Source organism: Patagioenas fasciata, chromosome 2 (assembly GCF_037038585.1).
Source record: "Patagioenas fasciata isolate bPatFas1 chromosome 2, bPatFas1.hap1, whole genome shotgun sequence".
Classification (NCBI taxonomy): Eukaryota; Metazoa; Chordata; class Aves; order Columbiformes; family Columbidae; genus Patagioenas; species Patagioenas fasciata.
In genome coordinates this window covers 5,885,415-5,903,847 of record NC_092521.1, presented here as the reverse complement: position 1 = coordinate 5,903,847, position 18,433 = coordinate 5,885,415, and the positions used below count along the sequence as shown (strand labels likewise).

Sequence of the window (18,433 nt, the reverse complement as noted above, 5' to 3'; positions counted from 1 at the left end):
ACCTGTGGGGAGAGCCTGAGGGTGCTGGGCTTGTTCAGTCTGGAGAAGAGGAGGCTTAGAGGTGAGCTCAGCACTCTCTAGAACTACCTGAAGGGCAGTTCTAGCCAGGTGGGGATTGGGCTCTTCTCCCAGGCAGTCAGCAATAGGACAAGGGGCCATGGGCTTCAACTCTGCCAGGGGAAATTGAGGCTGGAGATTAGCAAGCAATTCTTTGCAGAGAGAGTGGTCAGCATTGGAATGGCTGCCCAGGGAGGTGCTGGACTCACCGGCCCTGGAGGTTTTTAAGCTGAGATTGGCCATGGCACTTAGTGCCTTGATCTGGTCAATGGACTGGAGTTGGACCAAGGGTTGGACTGGATGATCTCGGAGGTCTTTTCCAACCCAGTCCATTCTGTGATTCTGTGTAATTCCATTTACTGCGATAGCTGGCTTGTCTGGAAACCAAAGCAAGCTGGGAACTAGATTATTTTTCCATTATATCAATTATTCTGAGTGAGACAACTCTGTCCCTTCTGTGCCAAAGGCAAACACAGGCGGTTCTCACAGAAAACCTTATATTTGTCAGCTACTGCCCTTCAAATCCAAATTTCCCTAGAAGCACACAATACAAATATACCAGCCGCACTTCTGGTAACTTAGGAAATCATACTGAGAAAACCACAGAGAATAAATTTAATTGTAATTTTTTATTCTTATTTATAAACTTTTCTTTCTTGTGAAATGAAGCAGAAATAGCAGAGTTGAGTGATTATAATATAAAACGTATGGAAAAATATCAGAAACGGAAAGCAAAATGCCAAATACAAGCATGCAGCTGCAATAATGTTTCACAAATCTACTCAGAAATTAAAAACTTCCTAAGAGAAATATTCCAGCCTTAAGCATCTCTACACTTTAGCTTTAGCTATCAATGATTTTGAAGTTTAAATGCATATATAACAAACTTAGGTGACTTATTGTGAATTACAGTATGAAGTAGCACAGCCATTGCACAAAGATCATGGGTTATCTCATCCCATGTACTTGCGATCGGAATCAGTAAATGGGGAAAAATTTGGTGTCAGAAGTACAACCCACCAGCACCATTAATTTGAGAGAGTTCACTTGAAATCAGAACCTCCCCAAAAGGAAGGAAGAGGAAAATGTTGGTAAGAGTCGCCAGAGCCATCCTTCCAACACACATATTCCAACCGAACAAGATACAGCTGCATCTCTCAAGTAACCAAGTGTATTTATCCTGACACGAAATAATTTGCAATTAAATGCCAGCCATTCCAAAGGCAATTAAACTCGAGAGGTGCAAGAGTTGAAAGGAACTGCTCTCCTGCTTTGGAAACAGGTTCTCTCGTTCATCACGCAACTCTCTGCTGAAAATCAAGACATAACTGTGACAACCTTCAAGCACTCCCCGCATCCCAATTAAAACAAAGAATGATGTTACGCCTTAAACATCTAGTTTTTGATACTTTGGGAGGAAAAGATAACGGGTGTGGAGGCAGGCACCTTGTACCCTTGTGGCTAAGAAGGCCAATGGTACCTGGAGTGGATTAGAAGGGGGTGGTCAGTAGGTCAGAGAGGTTCTCCTGCCCCTCTGCTCTGCCCTGGGGAGACCACACCTGGAATATTGTGTCCAGTTGTGGCCCCTCAGTTCCAGAAGGACAGGGAACTGCTGGAGAGAGTCCAGCGCAGGGCAACAAAGATGCTGAAGGGAGTGGAGCATCTCCCGTGTGAGGAAAGGCTGAGGGAGCTGGGGCTCTGGAGCTGGAGAAGAGGAGACGGAGGGGTGACCTCATTCATGGTTACAGATATAGAAAGGGTGAGTGTCAGGAGGATGGAGCCAGGCTCTTCTCGGTGACAACCAGTGACAGGACAAGGGGCAATGGGTACAAACTGGAACACAGGAGGTTCCACTTAAAGAGGAGAAGAAACTTCTTGATGGTGAGGGTGGCAGAGCCTGGCCCGGGCTGCCCAGGGAGGTTGTGGAGTCTCCTTCTCTGCAGACATTCAAACCCGCCTGGACACCTTCCTGTGGAACCTCAGCTGGGTGTTCCTGCTCCATGGGGGGATTGCACTGGATGAGCTTTCCAGGTCCCTTCCAACCCCTGACATTCTGGGATTCTGTGAAGATAGAGGCAATTAACACTGCTGCTGTGAAGGCCTCATCCTGTAATGGGGATGATGGAGATAAAGCATCTGTCAGACAACTAATTACTAGAAGAAACCACAAACCAACAGCTACCCCTGATAGGCAAAACTACTCACTTCTGATCAGTACTGTGAACTAGTTTGAAGACCCCAGACCCATTTCCAGAAGAGTCATTATAATTGGCATGAAGAGAGAGCAGAGGGAGGAGATGAACCGCCCTCTCCTATCTCGGATGCAAATGGACTGGGTTATAAAACAACCTCACGTGTGACATGAGGTAGTGGCATTATCAAAATCTGCAACACGTCCCCCTCTCCAGAGGACATTGTGGGACCAACTGACCTGTGGAGCGGTGGTATCTTACTCTCTCTCTGATATCTTAGTTTTCCTTCTCTCTCTCTCCCTTTTCCTTTTTCTTGTACATATAAAGGTAACATCATTTTAAGTTGTGCTGCTAAAGTCTTGTTAAGTTTTGCATTATAGTCACTAACCATTGTCAATCCACCATTTTCAGAAGGGCTTTTGCTGTAAATGTATTGATAAGTTTTGTGATATTATAACACACTTTTGCCAAGTCACTTATCGCTGTAATTTGTGCTCCACCAAGTGCTTTTAGTAAATTCACAACTGAATTGGACCCCCAGAGTGATTGCGTCATTCACTTCATGTTGTCGTGCAGAAATATCCAGTTAACTCACACCTGATCACACCTGGTGGGATGGGACAATATCCACATTCAGAGCCTCTACAGGAGGAACCCTTGAGATGGGAGCACTCACGGGACAAGCAGGGGAGGTTAAGGTTACGGTCACAAAAGTGACAGCAACATCACGTGCAATGAGGTACTAAATGACAGGCAAGCTCTGCTTGGGGACAGTAGCATGTCTCTTAGCAAAAGTCAAAAGCAAAAGTGTGGATGGAGGCTTTGGGTAAAACCTCGATGAATACAGAATATAGAAAAGAAAGCAGGAAGGTAGCTGAGTGCCTGAAGCAAACATGTCAAAAAGCAAGAATTTAGAGCAAATAAGAAGTCATGGTTCTTCTAAGAAAGAAGAAGAAAAGAAGAAGAAAAGAAGAAAAGGAAGAAGAAGAAGAAGAGGAGGAAGGAGAAGAAGAGGAAGAAGAGGAGGAGGAAGAAGAAGAAGAAGAGGAAGAAGAAGAAGAAGAGAAGGAGGAAGAGAAGAAGAAGAGGAAGAATAAGAGGAGGAGGAGGAGGAAGAAGAAGAGAAGAGGAGGAAGAAGAACAGGAAGAAGAGGAGGAAGAAGAAGAAGAGGAAGAAGAAGAAGAGGAGGATGAAGGGGAAGAAGAGGAAGAAGAAGAAAAAGAAGAGGAAGAAGAAGAACAAGAAGAAGAAGAAGAAGAAGAAGAGGAAGAAGAAGAAAAAGAGGAAGAAGAAGAAAAAGAAGCGGAAGAAGAAAAAGAAGCAGAAGCAGAAGCAGAAGAAGAAGAAGAAGAAGAAGAATTATTAGCCCCATTTCCATCTCATCATTGGGAGAGTGGGACAAGATCTGTGAAGACACAGCAAACTTCTGTCCCTCCAGCAGATACAAAGTTGTGATCTGCAAGAGAGTCTTCCAGTGTTTACAAATTCAACATTAAAGGAACTTTTTGTTTACCCCACAGCAAAACTAAATAACTGTCTGAAATAACATTCAAGCCTTGCTCAGTGTCTTCTGGCAGCAGAAGCAAAGTTTTGCAAATAAACTAATTCACACTAAAAATCAAAGTTACAAAATTATTATAGTACTTGGAAAATTTAGAAGAATAAGATACAGGTATAAGAAAGAGTGACAGTAACATTAAGACTGTAGAAAAAGATGGCATGAGATGTTCAGAGTAAATACAGGACAGTATCAAAGAGACTATAAGAGCAATGAAAACCAAATACAATCAAAGGTTACAAAAATATTTCAATTAAAAGACTAAGTTTCAAATACTGGAAGCTGTATTCAAGTAAGGACCTGTCTCAAAGTGTCAGTAAATGAGATTTGAGAGGCAAATCATATTCACGCAAGTGTGATAAAGGAACTCCAATATGAATTTACTGAACTACTACATGTAAATCCAGTCAACAACCTGCTGCTTAAACCATGTTCTGTATCACAGAAGTTTCCAATGTCACATTGTTTTTATGAATTTTAAAGCAACTGAGAAAATCTTAGACCATTAACCCTGACCTTCATACTATATAAACTAATTAAAAAAACAAAAAAGCCCACTGTGTAAGCATATAAAAAACCTAAACCATTCAAATTAATAAATGGATTTAAAGGTGATTAAATTATATACCATAATGGTCTACTGAAATGTTTGGCTGAGAAATACCAGTTGTAAGCCACTGACGCCTCGAACTGGGGAAGAATACCCCACATTTACACAATTTCTTCTTCCTTTTCCAAACTATCCACGTTCACATAAAAGGTTACATTATTTAGTGGGTTCGGGAGGGAGGTACAGGGTGAGTTACCAGGGGAAAAAATTCATTTGAGTGTATTTTGAGTCCTCTAAGTCTAGTAAGGCAGATGTGAGTTACCATTCGTCCTAGAGAAGGGTGAGAACTTCAACATTTCACACAATGTGCTGGGTCATCAGTGGCTTCCCAGTCGTTTTAGAGGTTTGGGGTCATTCTGCTGTTATGAGCTCCTTCTTCTTAAGTTTGGGTCAAACATATCCAAACTAACCCAGCTTGTGCCTGGATGTGTGGGTTTGGGGCTTTTTTTTGTTTGGTTGATTGGTGGTGGTTGTTTTTTGGCAGAATCCCAGAATGTCAGGGGTTGGAAGGGACCTGGAAAGCTCATCCAGTGCAATCCCCCCATGGAGCAGGAACACCCAGCTGAGGTTCCACAGGAAGGTGTCCAGGCGGGTTTGAATGTCTGCAGAGAAGGAGACTCCACAACCTCCCTGGGCAGCCTGGGCCAGGCTCTGCCACCCTCACCAGGAACAAGCTTCTTCTCATATTTAAGTGGAACCTCCTGTGTTCCAGTTTGCACCTATTGCCCCTTGTCCTATCATTGGTTGTCACCGAGAAGAGCCTGGCTCCATCCTCCTGACACTCACCCTTCACATATTTATAAACATTAATGATGTTCCTCCAGAACATCTGTTGAGATAGCATGGTGTCTTCACACATTAACACACACAAAATTAACCTGTCATCTAGCTTTATTCCATATACGTATGGACTGACAAGCATTTAAGGAAACAATATGAATCACGGAATCATTTTGGTTGGAAAAAACCTTTAAGATCATCAAGTCCAGCTTTTAACTCAACACTGTCAAGTCCACCTCTAAACCATGTCCCTAAGAACCTCATCTATGCATCTTTGAAACCCCTCCAGGGATGGTGACTCCACCACTGCCCTGAGCAGCCTGTTCCAATACCTGACAACCCTTTCCAGGAAGAAATCATTCCAAATATCCAATCTAAACCTCCCCTGGTACAATTTGAGGCCATTTCCTCTCATCCTGTCACTTGTTACCTGGGAGAAGAGCCCAACCCCCTCCATGCTCCAAGCTCCTTTCAGGCAGTTCAGAGATCAGAAGGTCTCCCCTCAGCTCCTGTTCTCCAGCTGAACCCCCCAGGTCCCTCAGCCGCTCCCATCACACTTGTGCTCCAGCACCTTCCCCAGCTCCGTTCCCTTCTCTCAACTCGCTCCAGCACCTCAAGGGCTTTCTTGGCATGCGGGGCCCAAAACTGACCGCAGGATTCGAGGTTTGGCCTCCCCAGTGCCCAGGATGGGAGTACTTAATATATTTTCCCATTTCTGCACAATCTGTGCTTCTGCCTTTCCTCACTGCAACATGTAAATAGGATCTCTCTTCTCTGCCCAGTGCGCAATCTACAGGAATATATTTAACTTATCCCTATATTAATAAAAACTAATCAAAATTTACCGAGGAGAGAGGGTGAAACAGTTAAAGAGATCATACCAACTTAATTTCCCTAAAATTAGCCAGAAAAACACAGCAGGCACCACAAACACAACATCTATCTTTTCTGAATGGAACCATATACAAAGGATGGAATGATATACAAATTATTGCATTATTTTAAAAGTCCAAATTAAATGAAGAGGAATTAAAGCTGTCCTGGACTGTACATAGACACTGGGATAAGTAATAAAAGTTCTTGAAAGGGTTTTACTCTTCTTTCCATCTGTCATTTCAGCTGTTAATGGAAAGGGAACAAAACCGGGTCAAACAAACAGTTTCAGAGACTAAATGGAAAAATACTCAAAATCACAACGTGCAAACATTTTCCATTCTAACGATCCTCCTTATTTGTCCATGACGTTTCCTTTAAAACAATCTACCATAAATTTCACGTTGAAGATTTTGTTTTACAAGTAACACAAAATCTATACATCAGAAAGCCGTACATGCAAACTGGAATGACAAGGAAACTTATTTTTGGATAAGTGATTTATAATCTGAAAGTCTCAAAATAACATGGAAAATGAAGTCGATAGAAACATTAAAAAAGAAATTCTTAATATTTTCTTAAAAGTTAATTCAACAGCTCTAGAAGATTTATTGCATAAATTAATTACTCTTATCCCCTACTGCAGAATTGAGGATGCGGCACAAACAAAACTCAGTGACATGATGAATCATGCTGTATTTTATAAAGCTAACGCCGACCGTTACGATGCCAAAAATAAGTCACAAAACTGGGGCCCTGGGAACTTAAGGCATCAGACAATTAGACTGTAATCTAGAAGTTTCTTTCAGGGGTATTGTGATTACTGCTCCAATCTGCTCTGCAACGACAGCAGAGGATATTCTTCGGTAATGTTGAACGCGGTATTAAAAACCAGGCGCAGCTGCCGTGCTCTAATGACGGCTCACTCCAGTGAATAATCTTATTGCAGTGCTGGTTTTAGCTTAGTTTTAAAGTCGGTTTAAACAAGCAACGCTCAGGGGGGTTTGGGAAGTTATCGACATCCTGACTCAGCTCTGTTTCCCCATTGACTGAAATCACGGAGACTTTTCACATCCGCGCTTTTGCTGCTTCTTTTCTGTTTCCTTTAACCAGCCATATGCAACATCTTCCCTCAAAATGAGTCATGAGAAAGGGAAGAGAAGCATTGGAAACTATGAGAGGCAATGGAGTGGCAGATATCAACGCTCTTCTCCAAAATCCACCGACAAACACAACCAGCGACAGAGCAAAACAACAATCTACAGCATCTTAGTTGGAGCTATTGTGTTTTCAATAGGGTTGCTTTAATTCGATTTTTATTCAAGTCGCTAAAAATGAAGCTTCTGAGACTAACTTTAGACGATTAAGTCAGATTATCCATCTTACTATTAAAAGGTCTTTTCACATATTCCAAGAACTGTCCTCGTCTGACTTCTCCCAGTTGTAAACCTTTTCAATTACGCTAAATATTCCCAGCACATCTATAAATATTTGCAGATTTATGTTCTGGCGTCTTCATGCGCCAAACCGTACATATTTAACATTTTGATCTCAAAAATCAATTCCCTCAATCTGTAAGCTGCTTTTTGCTGCTCTTCCATGAACCCACTGCAACATTATAGCATTAGTAGAGTTTAAGGTTATCAAGATGATTTAACTATTGGATGTAACGTCCCACGTGACTTGGGTTCCCATTTGGTAGAATCTATATTGAACTCACTGCTGTGTGTATAAAGAATATATTCTAGAAAGACATCAAGTCCTGAGATCATTAAAAAATTGCTATTAAATCTATTGCTTGACGGCTTTTTCTAACAGTTAATTGTGCTAATTGATCAAAACGAGGGCTTTACTTGTAGTTGAATTTGCCGGGTTTCCATTGTGACTGGCTTTTATTGTTAATTCTTTTTCATTAACATAAAAACAAATTTAAGACTAAATATTTTCTCCATGTAGAGAAATCCATTCATTTTAAAAAGGTCATATCCCAGCTTTCCTCCAAACTAAACAGATTGCTCTTCAAGCACCAAAACAAGAGTTTTTCTCCACCCTTCAAAGCTCTAAGGCATTGAAATACTGAGAAAAAGAAGATTAGAAAGAGCAGCCTGTCAGGAGGTAGTTGACTCTCATTCTGAATGGAGAAAATGCCAACATTTCATTTAAAAATTCAGCTACATAAAACCAAAAAGCATTTGAGAAAATGCTAAAGAACCTTTCTGTTGCGTAACAAAAATGTCTGTTAGAGCAGGGTTGAAGAAACATGCTGCCAATGGTGTCCTGTCCTGTATCCAAAAGAGCGTGGTCAGCAGGACAAGGGCAGTGATCCTTCCCCTGTACTCTGCATTGGGGAGGCCACACCTGGAGTATTGTGTTCAGTTCTGGGCCCATCAGCTCAGGAAAGAGATTGAAGTGCTGGAGCGGGTCCAGAGAAGAGCAACAAGACTGGGGAAGGGACTGGAACACAAGCCCTATGGGGAGAGGCTGAGGGAGCTGGGCTTGTTCAGTCTGGAGAAGAGGAGGCTTAGAGGTGAGCTCAGCACTCTCTAGAACTACCTGAAGGGCAGTTCTAGCCAGGTGGGGATTGGGCTCTTCTCCCAGGCAGTCAGCAATAGGACAAGGGGCCATGGGCTTCAACTCTGCCAGGGGAAATTTAGGCTGGAGATGAGAAAGCAATTCTTTGCAGAGAGAGTGGTCAGCATTGGAATGGCTGCCCAGGGAGGTGCTGGACTCACCAGCCCTGGAGGTTTTTAAGCTGGGATTGGCCATGGCACTTAGTGCCGTGATCTGGTCAATGGACTGGAGTTGGACCAAGGGTTGGACTGGATGATCTCTGAGGGCTTTTCCAACCCAGTCCTTTCTGTGATTCTGTGATTCTGTTCACTCTTTCCCTTGTATGGTTTCTAAATATATAATGATCAGAATTTCTTACCCAAATCTGAAGAGGATGTGCTTTAATTTATTGTAGTGAAAATACGGACAACCCTAGAAACTGGAATGTCAATTCTGAAAATTGTGTTTTATTTCATCAAGACTCAAACTTCTGCCCACTAAACTAAGGAGAAAGAGAAGAGAAAGAGAAGAGGAGGAGAGGGGGAGAGGGGGAGAGGGGGAGAGGGGGAGAGGGGGAGAGGAAGGGAAGGGAAGGGAAGGGAAGGGAAGGGAAGGGAAGGGAAGGGAAGGGAAGGGAAGGGAAGGGAAGGGAAGGGAAGGGAAGGGAAGGGAAGGGAAGGGAAGGGAAGGGAAGGGAAGGGAAGGGAAGGGAAGGGAAGGGAAGGGAAGGGAAGGGAAGGGAAGGGAAGGGAAGGGAAGGGAAGGGAAGGGAAGGGAAGGGAAGGGAAGGGAAGGGAAGGGAAGGGAAGAGAAGAGAAGAGAAGAGAAGAGAAGAGAAGAGAAGAGAAGAGAAGAGAAGAGAAGAGAAGAGAAGAGAAGAGAAGAGAAGAGAAGAGAAGAGAAGAGAAGAGAAGAGAAGAGAAGAGAAGAGAAGAGAAGAGAAGAGAAGAGAATTATTTTGGTTGGAAAAGACCTTTAAGATCATTGAGTCCAACTGTTAACCTAACACTGCCAAGTCAACCTCTAAATCATGTCCCTAAGAACCTCATCTTTTAAACCTCTCCAGGGATCGTGACACAACCACAAAGGAGACAGTTTGAGACAATCTAGTCAGCACAAGCTGCAGTGTCAGACTTTCTTAGAACTAAGACTATGTCAAAATGAAAAGATACATTGCGTGAAACTGTGAACAGAACGCTTCCCTTCCACCAAACCGTTAGCATAAGATCTCTGTTGGTCACTGAATTGTTTTGAGGCCCGGAATCACATCAGTAGTTTTTGGGCTAAGACCTGATAAGGTATCAATTACATAGAATTATTTTGGCTGGAAAAGACCCTCAAGATTGAGTCTCCAACCATTAACCCGAGACTGTCACTAAACCATGTCCCTAAGAACCTCATCTGCACAACACGTTATACCTAATTACAGGAGGCAGTGGGTACAGTTTACCTATATAGTTTTATTTGAATTTTATGGCAAATAAACGGTCAAGCAAGTAGATACACAAAGCACTTTAAGACTTGGGTGGGTGAGTTGTAGAACAGAATGGGAAAACTTTCAACATTAACTCATTCTCTCTTATACCCTGGGCTGCTGCAAACCCCTGTGTTCTTGATTATGTACCGTGGGTCAATCATCTCTGGGCGAGCTCAAGCAGATATTTAGAGAAACAAAAAACAACTGAATCCCCAGTTGTTTCAGTGATATTTCCTATGTATATGTGCTCAGGCAGCTAAATAAAGAAACATCAATTAAGTTTGGAAGGCTTTTATATAAACCATAATCTTTATGTTACAATTAGGGGGGATTTCATTAACATTTTTCTTGGTTTTTTTTTCAATAAAGGCCTAAGGGAAGAATCAATGATCATATATTTTGTATTTTACTTTGACTTTTTAAGCTCAGCAGTGAACAAGCTATTGTTTCTTACTTTTGTTGAGGTAAAATGTAGAACAAAACCGACAAACACTATAAAAGGGAAAAAACTGAATCCAGAAAATGAAAGCAATGACAAATTTCAATCTGAAATGACAGCTGAGAAGGTAAATTATAAAACACAGTTTCTCATCATGACTAAGCAAAAATAGCTCAGTGCCTCAGCATTCAGCCAATGAAATCTCAGCCGTAAATCAAGATTTTAACTGAGCAAGTAGAAAATTTTACTTATAATTTGCTGTTATCGAGCCTCAGATGTTGGCAGAGATGATCAACTGCCCAAAACCAAACTCTGTTTCATTTAATGATAAACAGTTAACAGATTGGAAGATGACATATTTCTGCTATTTTTCATTCTATAACATAATATTGAATGACACGACTTCTCCTTCTGATGGAGAATCTACACAGAGAAGCACAAGAGCAAAGGAACGATGTTACTGATCACTAAAGCAATAGTATGGAACAAACAGAAAGAGATCATGTAAAAAACAAGCAGCTTTCATGATTTAGCAGATAATATATATCTAATTTAATGAAACAAAATATTTGGGCAGCCTTTTGACAGGTCTTGCAATAAAACATTTTCGAAAGAAATTTAAATATTAGAGTATTTTCTGGCGACTCAGTAAAGCCTTTAGGGACGCTTATTAAAAGCAGTCACAGTTTTAACTAGGTCATCAATCAGCAAATCACGTAAAATAAAGTTGCTGCTGATTTACACAGAATCCCACAATGTCAGGGGTTGGAAGGGACCTGGAAAGCTCATCCAGTGCAATCCCCCCATGGAGCAGGAACACCCAGCTGAGGTTCCACAGGAAGGTGTCCAGGCGGGTTTGAATGTCTGCAGAGAAGGAGACTCCACAACCTCCCTGGGCAGCCTGGGCCAGGCTCTGTTACCCTCACTGAGAAGAAGTTTCTTCTCAAATATAAGTGGAACCTTTTGTGTTCCAGTTTGTACCCATTACCCCTTGTCCTATCGTTGGTTGTCACCGAGAAGAGCCTGGCTCCATCCTCCTGACACTCACCCTTTCTATATCTGTAAACATGAATGAGGTCACCCCTCAGTCTCCTCTTCTCCAAACACTGATCAGTATGACGAACAGGCAAAGAATGAAGCAAACACATCCAATAGGAGCTGAAGCACTTGGCTGAATTGGAGCCACTATATTTAGCACCTGCTGCAGGACTTGTGAAACTGTACATGGCCAATAACGCAGAAAATCCACCTTTGTATTAGCACCTCCATCTAATTTTAAAGATTTCGGGATTAAATGCTTTCCTCACATTGTAAATTCTTGAGAACAGGCTGACACGGCAGGGTAGGATAACCTCATCTAACGCAAAACGCAGTTGGGGGAACCCAGCACAAAAACCAGCTTACCAAGGAGAGAATTTCAAATGAAAGCATCATGCTTATTTGAAGTTTCTATGGAAGGTTCAAAGCCAGGCCACTCTGTGACTATAGGAAAGTAATTGCAGCGAACCAAAGAGCAGTTGTGTTGTCCATTTAAAAATACGCATAGAGGACAAAGGACATTGTTGACATCAAATGAAGGGGACTACGCATGCAAATAATTAACTCGAACTGAGTATTTTATCCTGTGTAATGAATCTTCTTCAAAAAGATGCTGCGGTACTTCCAGGTTGATAAAGAAAGATTGCTTATTAAACCTTGAAAACCTCACAAAGACCTAAGAATGTGCCATTGCAGGGATGGAACTCTGACCATCATTACCGAGGTTCCTGGAGTTTTGCAAACAGCTGTTCCAGGTACTTTGTTCTGGTTTTGCAAGTAGCATTGGATTTACTTGACTAGAGCAGTTCCTAAAATAACACATTTATACCTATTATGCTACACTTACAAGCAGCAAAATGATTAACAAACTTGCTTACCAATAAAGCCATACAGTTTAAGTCTCTTTTATAAAAACTAGACACGACCTACTCATTCAAAAAAATCGTTTGTCTCATTTTAAAAATTATTTACAAAAACTATTTCAGCGTTTTGTGATCTTTGCCTAACCTAAAATTCCGTTGCTATACGTCCTCGTCATTATTTACTGTACGGCCCACTGTGAAAGACAGATATCTGTCCTCTTGGCGGTGCCATTCATGAACCTCAAACTTAAGTCCATGGTCAGTCTTCTCTTTGGCTTCAGCAAGACCAAGAGCTTCTTTAAACTTTTGCTGTAGTATATGTCACATTTTATCACCCTTCTTGCTCTAGACTTTCTCCAACTTGCCCACGTTTGTTCATGTGTCTCCAAGTTCAAGTCCTAAACTAGATATGGTGTAACTTTTGTTGAGGCTTTGCTTCTTTTGTTGCTGTGAAAACACTTTGTGTTTTGCAAGCGATGTTGCTGTCCATCCGTCCTTGGATATTTTTGCAATGGTGGGATACTGGAGATTCATTTCTTCCCACAGAATGTCAGGGGTTAGAAGGGACCTGGAAAGCTCATCCAGTGGAATCTCCCCTGCCAGAGCAGGAACACCCAGCTGAGGTTCCACAGGAAGGTGTCCAGGCGGGTTTGAATGTCTGCAGAGAAGGAGACTCCACAACCTCCCTGGGCAGCCTGCCACCCTCACCACGAAGAAGTTGCTTCTCATATTTAAGTGGTACCTCCTGTGTTCCAGTTTGTACCCATTACCCCTTGTCCTACCATTGGTTTTCACTGAGAAGAGCCTGGCTCCATCCTCCTGACACTCACCCTTTCTATATCTGTAACCATGAATGAGGTCACCCCTCAGTCTCCTCTTCTCCAGCTCCAGAGCCCCAGCTCCCTCAGCCTTTCCTCACATGGGAGATGCTCCCTATACCTCCCTTTCTTGCCTATCTTTGGGTTTCATTTCTGAAGTCATATTCCTGTGCAATTTAACAGTCTTTTCTTGCACCAACTTCATCCTTCATCTAAAAGGGTATTTCCTCCTCCTTGATATTTATATCTCACAAGCGTCTGTGCAATGAAACAGTCCATTGTCGGCCTTATTTCTTCCCAACAAAGCCAAGCTCTTCTATTCATCTTTTGAATGACAGTTATTCAACGGTCACCTCTGGAACTGCCAGAGTTCGAATAAATTCCAAATAGTTAAAGACTGTAGAGTATTTAACTACTAGCACAGATGAACTTATATTAAAAAAAAATTGTCGATTAAGGGTCAATAAAATCATTAACTTACAGAATCCATTTTTGCAAAAGCTGTTTTGCTTGAGCAGTACGTAAAGCAATATAAAGTTACTACAACCATCTAGAATAGGAATTTCATATTTAGCAGCAAATAAAAACAACTCTAGCACAAAAAAAATAATTATTAGAAGTGATTGCACTCAGTGGCTGGTGAATTTTTGGTAATCAGATTTTCATTATTATGGCATTTGACCGCCATCCTGTGTTGCCATGATCTTTCAAACTCGCAACAATATATGAAACTACTCTGTGGCTTACACGAGAGAGCAAGCACCGAAGGAGAAGATTATTACCATTTATTTCTCACATTCAAAGACGTACACATGAATTTTGGGTAAGATTCTTTTAGAGAAGCACAAAGTAAATGTAATGCTCTACACACCACAACAGCAGAAAGAAGGAAAGAGAGAAAGAGAGAGGAGGGAAGGGAAGGGAAGGGAAGGGAAGGGAAGGGAAGGGAAGGGAAGGGAAGGGAAGGGAAGGGAAGGGAAGGGAAGGGAAGGGAAGGGAAGGGAAGGGAAGGGAAGGGAAGGGAAGGGAAGGGAAGGGAAGGGAAGGGAAGGGAAGGGAAGGGAAGGGAAGGGAAGGGAAGGGAAGGGAAGGGAAGGGAAGGGAAGGGAAGGGAAGGGAAGGGAAGGGAAGGGAAGGGAAGGGAAGGGAAGATCAAATTTTACAATAAACCCTTTGCCTGGTAAAATCAACCATCATTAAAAAATGTCTGAACCTCAGAAATTGCCCAATGCGTTCACTTAACTATTTACCTACATTTTGCTGATAATATTGACATTTTCCAGCATGGTCTTTGAAGTTATAGCCAATATAAGAGAGACGAGTCAAATATATTATACACAAGGGCTTACCTTGTTGCTGGAAGGGTACTGACACGGGTAAAGAAAACAGACGGCTCTACTTCTACATGAAGGCCAAGCAAAAGGTTCCTGTAATATCCTTCAACATGTCCTGGTCCACCAGAATACTTAAAATTCAAAACGGCTTCCAGCGTCTAGAGGAATAAAGGTAAATTACTTACTAGTGGTGTTTCATTATGTTTCACAAGTTCAATTAAATTAGACCACAGAAGTGATTTACCAACAAAGTTTTTATGCCTTCAAGAATTTGCCTTCCCAACCCATCCATTCTATTATCTGAAGAAAAAAGGCAATCTAACTAATAACTGCATTTTACATAAACAGATGGGTTTTTTTCCTAATCCTTTTAAAAACTAAGGAATACAGAACAAAGTCAGCAGGATTTCCCGGTATAGAATTCCTCTCCATACCACCTTCGACAGACAGAAAAATGAAGAGCTCGTTTTCCCTTAGAAGAGCTTGAGGTTTATTAAATGCCACGCTCTTTCATACGCTTGAAGAATATTCACTGCTTCATGACATTCAAAATCAAATGGAAAACCTTTGAAGTTGCTGAGCGTGGAAAGATGAAGATTATACAAAACTAAGAGCATATGGTGTCAACAATTGCTGTAGACGTACACTCACCTTCATTTTATAGAATGGGATTGGGTAGCAAATATTAAAAAATGAGGCTGATTCTCTAGCATTAGTCTTATTCATTCATTTTTTTAAATAATTCTAAGCCTTTATTTCCGTGATTAAATTTTGGGTTGTGTCTTTTCCTTAATGAACAGCATGTGGGAAGCTTCTCAGCATACCTGACCCCACGTCGCGTCATTAAAGATGTATCAAACACTTTATGAAACCCGTTCACGCTTTTCACAAGCTCTAAGGAACAACCTAAGGATTTTCTAACTTAGAAATAATATTCATGTTTCTAAATCTGGCTGAAGGAACAGAAACATTGATACAGTCGCTTGCTCAAAATAACCACAATCCAGCGATTTAAAGTATATCAAAATCAAGAGTTTCACGTTTTGCTGCTTGTTCTCACTTTAATGTTTTGCTTATTTCCAGCTTGCTTTTAAGTCAAGTGGGCTAACTCCAATTCCTAATTTAGTTTCATTAAAATTCATGAGAGTCACCTTATAATACAAATAAAAACCTTGACTGGACACTCTGGACATACCCGTCTACTCCGTTTATGTCAATTCCTAATTTGCAGTTAATAAACTCACATTTATGTTATGTCAGGAGAGCTAATCAATATTAAATACAAAAATAAAAGAAGTGCAAACCCATTCAAAACATACTTCATCCTAATTAACCCGCTGGACCGCTTAATAAAAATCAGAGCTACACTCCACAGGTACAGGGATCTGACACTACTGACATCGTAAATGGAGAATCGTCTTCAATTTCTATTGAAATCCTGGCTATGTATGTTCAATATAATTGCTGTAATACTCAGTATCCCGCTTGGAAAAACTATTGTAGTATTGATCTGTGGTTCATTCTGCATAGGGCCATAGCACAAAGCTGATTTCTTAAGCCCAGTCCCATATAATTACAGATAAACATGTAATGTTAGTTCCAAAGGTCACAAAGCATTATGATTTCATAGGTAAAACCCTTCCTGACACCCTGTACCAAAGGAAAAACCTTTAGCAAATGGCTAAAAAATACAATCATACTGATGACCAGGAGAGTTTAAGGGCATCATCATAATCTTGGTCCTGTTGTAGTGAGGAATTTGTCAAAGAAAACTTGCTGATGACCCTGTGTGTGTGTCTCACATCCCATGCTAGCGAACAGGGCAAAAACAGAATCATAGAATCATTTGGGTTGGAAGAGACCCTCAGGATCACTGAGTCCAACCATAACCTGACTCTGGCACTAAACCATGTCCCTAAGAACCGTGTCTAAATTCCCTTTAAACCCCTTCTGGGATGGTGACTCCACCACTGCCCTGGGCAGCCTGTTCAATGAACCTAGAGGACATCTAGAAGGACATCTCACCCAAAATGTAAGATCTAACTGGGGACATTTAATACTGGGGCCATAAGAGATTCTGAATACCTCTGCAAACCACAGAACACTCCAAGCTATTTTCTTTCCCTGGCCATGATAATTTGGAGGCTTCCTAGGGATGTACACACATGCACAAACACAAAACATCAGGTAGACCTTACATCAGGAGTGTAGATATCTCTGATGGGGGAGAATGATTGAAGGAATTAATCTTTTCAGGAGTGCTCAGGTGATCGGAGAAAGTTTTATTGTTTTAGGATTCATGTAATATGAAGAGGATGTAAAAACATCCATTCAATCTGCTTTAAACCCCTCTACGCACACATACCTTAGAAAGGACTCCACATATTACATGAAAGACTGATTTTCTATCTCTAGGATAGAAAGAAAACCTTACACTTTCATAAGCTTACAAAGATTCAGTTTAAAACCATTTACCACCACAGTGGTCCAAATGCTACAGCCCCCCATTTAAATATCATTGTAGAAATATTGCAGTGGCCTCGTCAAACCCACACAAACAGAGCGAGCTGTGGATTCCATTCATTTTTACAAACATCAACAGAATTTATTCGATTTCTCCAAACTGCATCACTGCAGACCAAAAAGAAATGTTGGGGTGTCGCTGCAAATCTAATTTTGCCTGTGGATGATCCATAAAAAAGGAAGGAAGAAAAGGATGGATGGATGGATGGATGGATGGATGGATGGATGGATGGATGGATGGGTGGATGGGTGGATGGATGGGTGGATGGATGGGTGGGTGGGTGGATGGGTGGGTGGATGGATGGGTGGGTGGATGGATGGGTGGGTGGATGGATGGATGGATGGATGGATAGGTGGATGGGTGGATAGGTGGATGGGTGGGTGGATGGATGGATGGATGGATGGATGGATAGGTGGATGGATGGATGGATGGATAGGTGGATGGGTGGGTGGGTGGATGGATGGATGGATGGATGGGTGGGTGGGTGGATGGATGGATGGATGGATGGATGGATGGATGGGTAGGTGGATGGGTGGGTGGATGGATGGATGGATGGATGGATGGATGGATGGATGGATAGGTGGATGGGTGGATGGATAGGTGGATGGGTGGATGGATGGGTGGATGGATGGATGGATGGGTGGATGGGTGGGTGGATGGATGGATGGATGGATGGATGGATGGGTAGGTGGATGGATGGATGGATGGATGGATAGGTGGATGGGTGGATGGATAGGTGGATGGGTGGATGGATGGATGGGTGGATGGGTGGGTGGATGGATGGATGGATGGATGGGTAGGTGGATGGATGGATGGATGGATGGATGGATGGATAGGTGGATGGGTGGATGGATAGGTGGATGGGTGGATGGATGGGTGGATGGATGGATGGGTGGATGGGTGGGTGGATGGGTACATGGATGGGTGGATGGATGGATGGATGGGTAGGTGGATGGGTGGATGGGTGAGTGGATGGGTGGATGGATGGATGGGTGGATGGGTGGATGGATGGGTGGATGGGTGGGTGGATGGGTACATGGATGGATGGATGGATGGATGGATGGATGGATGGATATGTGGATGGGTGGATGGATGGATGGATGGATGGATGGATGGATGGATGGATGGAGTTCACCGGCCTTTCAGGGCAGGTAGTCAGGAAAAGGCTCAACTGAACACATCTGGAATTTGGAATATCTACAAACCAGGAAGGGATTCTTGTTTTTAAGCAGAGTTGCATTCTGGAAACTTGACAGTAAAAATATGGATAAATTGTTTAACCTATAGAACTTTGGCTTCATAATTTTTTTACTACTTCA

At 42.0% G+C, this 18,433-nt stretch overlaps 1 protein-coding gene across 5 annotated transcripts in view; it reads right to left on the bottom strand.

Moving 5' to 3' along the window:
* TRAPPC9 (trafficking protein particle complex subunit 9) overlaps positions 1–18,433 on the bottom strand; it is a 551,813-nt gene that overhangs the window by 332,456 nt on the left and 200,924 nt on the right. For all 5 annotated transcript variants that reach the window (XM_071803771.1, XM_065830982.2, XM_065830984.2 and 2 more), the window contains one exon: positions 14,606–14,748. In XM_071803771.1, the coding sequence (XP_071659872.1) occupies positions 14,606–14,748 (143 nt within the window). The remainder of the gene's footprint in view (positions 1–14,605; positions 14,749–18,433) is intronic.